We start from the raw sequence: 9,575 nt of genomic DNA on the forward strand, positions 1-9,575 counted from the left end.
CTTATAAAAAATGATTGAGTTAAGGCCATTTCATCTTCATCTCTTGGGTTTGCCACACGTCTAAATGAGTATTTTCAGGAGAGGAACAGAAGATGGCCATCATCTAATCATGTAAATGGGTCATCAGCACAAATTGTCCTGTTTTTCATACTGAAGTCACCCAATTTCAATCACTGAGATATTTTTCCCCCCCTTCACTTTAAAGCAGGAGGGACCGCTTTTGAAGCCTATACTATTCATGACTGGATGACTAGCTGTAAAAACTTATTTTAATTACAGACTTACAAAAGTCAAACACTTTGTTTTTCTAAACTTTTCTTTAACGCGACAAGAACAGGAGGTGCGAGACATACATATGAATTTAATACATGAAGAGTAATAAAAAATTTTTTTTTTTTACAAATAATATATTTCATTTCCTCCAGCTGCACTGTTTTAAAGAGGCCCACTCTGCACCTTTTTATCACGTGATCGACGAACATTTACCTGGTGTGTTGTTCCGTCCCTGAATGAATTCGAGCTTGTGAAGAGCTTTTGCTGAGTCAGCACATCGTGATTTTTTTATCTTGGGAAAATAAAGCACTGTGTGATCTCATAAACATCAAAATACAAGACTCTTCACAGGCAGATTTCCTTTGATTCCTTTGAGTGTTTCGTCTGTGTTTTTTCCTCATCTCTCAAGACATGTCAATATAAAGAGAGAGCTTTAAAGTTTGACGCACAAGCTCAGAACGATCAATAAACAAGCCCTCCTTGATAAAATATGCTTTTATTTTCTTTTTGTCTCCTGTCTTTTTGAGAGTGCACATTAAAACTCTTCTCAGAAGTGCCACCCGAGTTTAATGCACACGAAACGAACACAATACGACACGTGAGAGCAGTCGATATTCTGTTTTCTCTGATCTCCCTCGTCATTGACTCACGTGCTGAGGGTCTGATGACATATATACTATGTGTGTGTGTGTGTATATATATATGCGAGTAAAAATCTGCGTTGGCTAATGTAATGTTTTTGAAAGAAGTCTCTTATGCTCATCAGGCCTGCATTTATTTGATCAAAAATACAGAAAAAAACTGTAATATTGTGAAATATTATTGCAATTTAAAATAATGTTTTTCTATTTTAATATACTTTCAAATATTATTTATTTCTGTGATGCAAAGCTGAATTTTCAGTATCATTACTCCAGTCTTCGGTGTCACATGATCCTTCAGAAATCATTCTAAGAAAGTAAACGCATGTGTATCAGTATCAGTATATTGGATCCGTGCATTCGCTCCTAAAGGCCCTGGTATTATGATGCGTTTTGGTCGATCGGATCACAAATGGACGACACTAAATACAGGTGTAAACGGGGTCTAAAACATTTTGAGCTTGTCTACTTTCGACCACTTCCAGAGGGAGTTGAAAACGCATTCGACCGGATCGCTTTCTTGTGTAAACGTGGAGTTGCGAAGCTGTCAATGGAGGGACAGAAATCTCTCAGATTTAAAATATCTTCATTTGTGTTCTGAAGATGAAAGAAAGTCTCTCGGGTTTGGAACGACATGAGGAATTTTCATTTTTGGGTGAACTAACCCTTTAAGTGAAAGTTAGATGACGGCAAGTGCAATCGAAGTATAAAAATAGGGGAAAAAGAGCACGCACAATTAAATATACAACATAGACCAAGGTACCAATAAATAAAAAAGATCGATAACTGATACATTGTTGGTCCATAAAAGATTGTCTTGACATGAATTGCTTTAGCTTCATAAGCGCATTTCCATTAACCCTTCAAATTGCGCAAATTGAAATTGAAAATACGTCCAATGGAAACACGTCGATTTCGCAAAAACTCCCATAAATCGCATGAGGTGGTTTTTCAAGCAATTTGGAAAAGGAATATTTCGCAAAACTGCAATGGAAACAGTTTTTGCGCATTTACAGGTCACCTGCTGTACATAACAGTCGATCATTCTTTAAAGAAAGAGACTTTTTGGGACTTTAGCTTGTTCACTGTATCCCCCAGAGTTAGATAAGTCCATACACACCCTTCTGAGAATATAGTTCCCAGTATGTGTACGGTTAGAAGATGGCTGTGTGTCATGTGACCTTGTTATTTGCACACGCTGTGACTATACAAATCACAACATGTAAATAGGAAAATGTTGGCGTTATTTTTTCACTCATTGGGAGCAGTATGCTAGCTGGAGCCATTTACCTCCAGTGTTTGTGCTAAGCTAGGCTAGCGGTGGGTGCGTCAGACAGAGTTACGGCACGCACGGAGATGAGAAGGGTGTGTGTGGACTTATCTAACTCTACGGTGAATAAGCTAAAGTCCCAAAAAGTCGGCGTGTTCCTTTAAAGAAGGCGCGGTATGACTGGACAGAAGACGAGACAAAGTTATTTATTAAACTCGTAAAAGACAAAAGTATCACGGGAATACTGGATTCTGAACAACAAAGAAATGCAACAATTTATAAAGACCTCAAAGCAGAAATGAGTGAGAAACACCCAGAAACTCCTCATATGTGCCGCTCCCAGTATAAGGGGCTTTCCTTACCATTAATGATTGGAAAAAACACTTATGTCTCCTTCCATTAAACATAATGGCCAGTGCGGCGGCTGAGATATACATAAACCTACCAACATCCGTCGCCATGATGTTTGTAATGACTTATCGTGAGAGGAAAAAACTATGTTTTAGTCGTATAACATCGGTTAATGGAAACCGCCATTTTGTAATAGTCTTTTATCGACATTTAGAAAATAAATCTGCGCAAATCTGTAATGGAAACACGGCTATAGACTGTGTTCAGTTTCAATGCTGTGATTTAAAATGGCCACCGTTTCGAGTGTTTCCTACCGAAGGCATCAGAGTCAGAAGAAGAAGGTACGGCACGATGTGACCTTACTAAGCGCAGACATCGAAATCAAATGTTCCAGTAAGTTTCTGTGTGGGTTTGATCTGACCTGACCTCTTCAGTGGGCAATCACAACAAAACCTGCTTGCCTGAAATAAAGCCTGATCAACAGAGCTTCTTGAAGCTCATAACGGTTACAAAAGGATTTCTCAAACCTTTATCAGGTGTAGTTTACCAATGCAGGACCTTTAGCACCATCGCTGGTGTGGGTGTCTCACAAATATCTGTGTTTCTCTTGAGAAAAACACTGAACTGCTTATGAGAGGCTTTCCACAGAAAAAAAAGCCCACAGCTCTTCAAATACGCTTTATGGCTTTCAGCATCACGACAAAAGCTGAACTTTTTCATTCAAAATGTTACGTTTTGTGGAAAACATCTTATTAAAACTTTGACTCACTGTGGTGGATTTTCAACACTTCCGTGATCGTTTTTCACTTATGAACAGAAGAAAATTGTCAAGTCAATTTTGTTTTTACATAGCGCTATACTGTACACAATACAGCTTGTTTTAGCAGCTTTACAGAATATCATGATGTTAATGTTTATAATATCTTAATATCTTCATGCCTCATAGTCGAATTGTGTATGAAGATAAAGTTAGATATACTTATAAATCCAAATTTATATAAAGAGCAGAAAATTTTATACTTTTGATTGTATAATTCAGGATATATTTGTATCTTGTATCCATATAGTATCAACTGTGTCTATTGAAGAAAAAAAACATACATAAAAAAACATTTAAAATACATTTATTTCATACTAAGTATTAGCATACATAACATATTACTGACATATCACTTCACACTTAATGATATAAATATTATAATGAAACTTTTATTTATTGCACAATGCACATTTCTTAATACTAAGCCTAAAATGTGTTTTAATATCACTATTATTAAGGATAGTATGATATCTGTTTAATATAATACTTTAAATGCACGATATTTAACGTGTACCTGAAGTATACTTGCAATAGTTCCACTTTAGCCCAATCAAATATACTTCAGTGTATCTTTAGTTGGACTTCAGCACTATTTCCGGATAACTAAAGTGCCTTAAGTTCAAAATTAGTTTGAGTATATCAATTTAGTAGATCAAAAGTACATTTGCAGGGAATTTATATTAAGTATATATATTTAAATGTATTTGTAGTATACTTAGTATAAAATAAATGTGTCAAATGCATTTGGTTTTAGTATAATACATTTTTCTCTTAAAATGATTGAGACCATTTTTCTCTTGAAAAATAATTGAGATGATATTACTTGTTTATGGTGAGTAATAAAAAGAAAATCCTCTCCAGCTCAAATGATTGAACACAATGTGAGAGATGTGGTCCGGTCATTTTGACCTATGGAGGTTTTTTTCATTTTGTTCACACAGTATTTAATAACTTCCCCCTTTGAAAAATATTATTTTTGTGCTTTTTTTTTTTTTTTTTTTTTGCTTTTCTGAGTCACAAATGACTTGCTTTCAAAAAGTTGCTTATAAATCTCTTGTTATACTATGCTATTGCCAAATATTGGATTTCATCTTTTTTAACTTGTTTTCTTTCAATTAGCACAGGTTTTGTACTTCTTTTTGGAACTGATTAATCGTATAAGCTTGAATGAACTTTTCACTATAAGCTCAAGCATAAGCACAAGTTAAATATTTTTAAAAAAGAATTAATGATGCATTGAATGTTTAAATATGTTCTTGCATTGTATTGTTTAAATGCAACTAATTTCCGGGTTTTGGCCTTTAAAAAAAAAAGTCATCCATTCAGGACTCGATTGCTTTGTTTTGAATAGCATCAGAGAGACAGTGTTTTTATGGGGAAATCAAGATATTAGTTACTTTTAGTTGTTTACCTTTAACTTTACGTCACTTTACCTTAAAAGTGCATCTTTATTCCTGTTGAAGTAGTTAAAGTCGGCATGAAAGGGAGGTTGCCCTGGTCTTTTCTTCTCTATTGTGTCGTATATCCGAGTGAAACGCTTCTGGAACAAGTACAAATGTGGGCGGGGCTTGATTTTGTTCGTGGGAATTGATTGGATGGTTGTGGTTTGGGGCCCCGCCCACATCATCAGAGAAGAGATGCTGTAAGAGGAAGTTATTCTGATTCAAGATTATTTACGCAATAATGATGTGCTCCGATAAATCGCTTAGAATAAATACTGCAATTTTCAATAAAAAATAGGAATGGTAAATTTTCAAGTTTATTTATTTGTCATATATTAAAATCTCAAAGACAATTTGTTCATTGAAATGCATTTGGTTGAGGCTCAGGTATTCAACAGTAGTGCAATATATACAATTCAATACAATTTAGGGATGGGAAAAAAGTTGATATTTACAGTAAAGTATATAAATATGCAAAACAAATATATATTTTGATTTCATGGTGACTTTTCTTGATGTAGCCGTGACCCAGAAGCCCTGAAAACACTCTGAAAACTCTTTGTCACGTACAAGTCCCAAGTATTTGTGTTCAGCTTTGGTGTCAGAGCCTGAAAGAGAGACGCAGGGGATAATCACTCTGAAAGTGTCTGTCAGTCGGGACTGTGTTGGGAACATCTCTCCTGCTGATTGTGGAAATTACCCACAGTAATGTAGAAGTCAGCTGGAAGTCCAGATGTGTTCGAACCGTCCTCTCTTTCCATTTGAGGAACATAATAGAAAGTAGAGCAGTGTGTCTCTTAAAGGGGTCATGAACTGCATGTTTTATAATGTTTCCTGGGGTGCACTTAGAATGTTACTATGGTTTTTAAAATCAATTTAAAAAATGGTCATAATTTAGAAATAAAAGGTATTTTTCATACCCTGATGCAATCCTCTGATTTGAATGCTCTTGTTTAAAGGGGTGTGTTTGTGTGAGACGTCAGTGTAAACGCCCACTGCTGTGATTGGCTGTGAGACGTCAGTGTAAACGCCCACTACTGTGATTGGCTGTGAGACTTAAGTGTAAACGCCCACTGCTGTGATTGGCTGTGAGACATCAGTGTAAACGCCCTCTGCTGTGATTGGCTGTGAGACGTCAGTGTAAACGCCCACTGCTGTGATTGGCAGTGAGACGTCAGTGTAAACGCCCTTTGCTGTGATTGGCTGTGAGACTTCAGTGTAAACGCCCACTGCTGTGATTGGCTGTGAGACGTCAGTGTAAACGCCCACTGCTGTGATTGGCTGTGAGACGTCAGTGTAAACGCCCACTGCTGTGATTGGCTGTGAGACGTCAGTGTAAACGCCCACTACTGTGATTGGCTGTGAGACTTAAGTGTAAACGCCCACTGCTGTGATTGGCTGTGAGACATCAGTGTAAACGCCCTCTGCTGTGATTGGCTGTGAGACGTCAGTGTAAACGCCCACTGCTGTGATTGGCAGTGAGACGTCAGTGTAAACGCCCTTTGCTGTGATTGGCTGTGAGACTTCAGTGTAAACGCCCACTGCTGTGATTGGCTGTGAGACGTCAGTGTAAACGCCCACTGCTGTGATTGGCTGTGAGACGTCAGTGTAAACGCCCACTGCTGTGATTGGCTGTGAGACGTCAGTGTAAACGCCCACTGCTGTGATTGGCTGACATCTTTGCATGTAAAATAGCTAAATATTACATGTGGAACTCTCTCGAAAACTTTAAGCACGTTTCAACTATTACAGCTGTCAAGGTTAACTAATCGTGAAAGTGTATTAACTAGTGCAAAATGCCCGTGCAAAATCAGTTTTTAAGTGTGTTTTTAGTAATTGTTGGTTTGGTGTGTTTGAGTGCTCATTGTTACAATTACACAGCAAAAGTTCAGTGACATTTTTATTTGTGCATGGTAGAAAGCACAACGTGAACTCCGAGAAAACGCTATGCTTGAGGCAAACAGTTTGTGAATAGGTTAGCCTACTACAAATGATGCCCATGAAACACAATGTGAACGCACTGAAAAGGATATGTTAAGTTGGTGAATAGCATTTACACAGTAGCGATAACGTTAAGCGCACCAGAATGAAATATAATATTCAGAAGTAAACAGCATAGCTGACTTGTAGATTCAGTTTACATCCACAAATGCATAAGCGTGTTGATTCAGGGAGCAGTGCAAAGTGCCCGTGCAAAATCAGTTTTTGTGAGCTGATCGCTGAACAAAAAAGTTCAGGAGATATTTCTTAGCGATGGCTGATTTCAACAGTTTCAATATGATAAAAAAATAACTTGTATATTGATTCAATGGATTAATTGCATTTTGGAAAAAAAAGTGTCATGAATTTATTGCATTTTTGGGAAAAAATAATCCGTTTTATAATAAATCTTTGAAAATCAAAATCTGGATTTGAATTTTTTATGTTATTATAACCTAAAGATGCTATGTGAAAGTTTGAAACAGAAAATAGTGGTTTTCATCTTGCCACTCTCTTGGTAAAGAAAACACCTTTTTACTCAAATTAATCAAAATGGATTTATCACGTTCTGGAACCAAACTATAATATTCATAAGTAAACAGTGTAGCTGACTGAGTGTTTAGGTCAGAATGTTTATTTTTAAACCACAACCTTCTCGGGGCTTCTTTGACCGATACACCCCTCTAATGTCAGAATGTTTATTTTTAAACCACAACCTTCTAAAAATGATATATTTAACGATATCTTTTGCATTTCTCATCCAAACAACGTCAAACTTGGCACTGCACTTACTTGTGCCCGTAGCGAGACACCTGTCAAGTTTGAAATCCATCGGACTAACGGTTCGAGAGATATGCGGTTAACAGACACACACACACACACACACAGACAGACACACAGACAGACAGACACACAGACAGACAGACGTTTCTGTAATTTATAGATAGATGGATTTATCACGTTCTGGAACCAAACTATAATATTCAGAAGTAAACAGTGTAGCTGACTGAGTGTTTATGTCAGAATGTTTATTTTTAAACCACAACCTTATAAAAATGATATATTTAACGATATCTTTTGCATTTCTCATCCCAAACAACGTCAAACTTGGCACTGCACTTACTCGTGCCCGTGGCGAGACACCTGTCGAGTTTGAAATCCATCGGACTAACGGTTCGAGAGATATGCGGTTAACAGACACACACACACACAGACAGACAGACAGACACACAGACAGACAGACGTTTCTGTAATTTATAGATAGATGACTTTCAACTCAGTTGTTTGTTGACAGTGAAACTGCTCTGAAAGAACATGGGGTTGCGGGGCATTTTGGGGTCTTTATGAAGGCACTGACAGGGACACCTCACAAGGTTTCGCTCAGGGACCCCAAAAGTCTAGGACCGGCACTGAGGAGATTTATGATTATATATGATTAACCATATGCAAGTGAGTGCGAACCATGGGTGGAGGACGGTACGTCTTTTTATTTATTTTTTATGAGTAATGAGTAATTGGGTATTTTGTCTCTATTCTCTTAATGAGTAATGGGTGTGTTTTGGGCTTTATGTGCAATAAACCAATCAGAGTCTCTTCTCCCATTCCCTTTAAAAGCCGGTTGCGCTCGCGCCATAGCAGATTCGCTATTTACATGACGGAATTAGCAAGCAGAAAAACTGAACGTGTTTCTAGAGAGGAAACAGATCTGCTCATGCGCGAGGATAAAGGGGTGTGTGTGTGTGTGTGTGTGTGTGAGGTTAAAGCGCAAACAGACCATCTACAGGACAAAGTGTACGCGCATTGTGGACCCGCCTAAAGGCGCACATTACTAATGCGCTATTTAAATAACAAAAAAAATACTGCGCCATTGACTTTAGACCAGGTTTTTGTTGGTCAATGGCTCAGACTATTTCAGTTCCTCAAAATAGCAACGCACCAACAATGCACCAGAACACACACCTCGTTCTCAGACCAGCAGCACATGGGCCACAGATGAGAGCAAATGCATTTGCTATTTAAACAACGTGGCGCAGGACGTGAAAATGAAAACTGCGTCGGGCTGAAACTAAACACACACGCGTCGCGCCTGGAGCTGCATTGTGCCGGTGTATGATAGGGCTGGGATGCGTTGCTTCTTTATAATTCACATCGTTATGAATTACGTGACCAAACAAACACAGGCTGGAAGGTTATATTTGGACTCGTATGTTTTTAGTGATCTGTCTCTGTCTCTCTGTCTCTGTGTGTCTCTCAGCATTACAGTGGCCATGAAGGGTCAGTCTCGCTGGGATCCGATGGATAATGCTCAGGTGTATTACACTGGAGCTGCTCTCCTCACACTGGGATCTCTGTTCGTCATCAGCAGCTTCATGGCTCTGGGTGTCACTGGCACTTTCCTGGGTAAATACATCCACTGATCCTTCTGTACCACATCCAGCCTTACAGCTCTCTCACCTTCCATACATATACATATACATATACTTATGCATATTCATATACATATACATATACATATACATATACATATACATATACATATTCATATTCATATACATATACATATACATATACTTATGCATATTCATATACATATACATATACATATTCATATACATATACATATACTTATGCATATTCATACACATATACATATACATATTCATATACATATACATATACATATACATATTCATATACATATACTTATGCATATTCATATACATATACATATACATATTCATATACATATACATATTCATATACATATACTTATGCATATTCATATACATATACATATA

The 9,575-nt window shown here is 37.4% G+C and overlaps 1 protein-coding gene across 2 annotated transcripts in view; it reads left to right on the top strand.

Moving 5' to 3' along the window:
* pemt (phosphatidylethanolamine N-methyltransferase) overlaps window positions 1-9,575 on the top strand; it is an 86,116-nt gene that overhangs the window by 38,682 nt on the left and 37,859 nt on the right. For both annotated transcript variants that reach the window (XM_084434993.1, XM_084434992.1), the window contains one exon: window positions 9,032-9,177. In XM_084434993.1, coding sequence (XP_084291119.1) covers window positions 9,032-9,177 — 146 coding nt within the window. The remainder of the gene's footprint in view (window positions 1-9,031; window positions 9,178-9,575) is intronic.

This window comes from Rutilus rutilus (genome assembly GCF_951802725.1).
Source record: "Rutilus rutilus genome assembly, chromosome: 16".
In the NCBI taxonomy this organism is placed as follows: Eukaryota; Metazoa; Chordata; class Actinopteri; order Cypriniformes; family Leuciscidae; genus Rutilus; species Rutilus rutilus.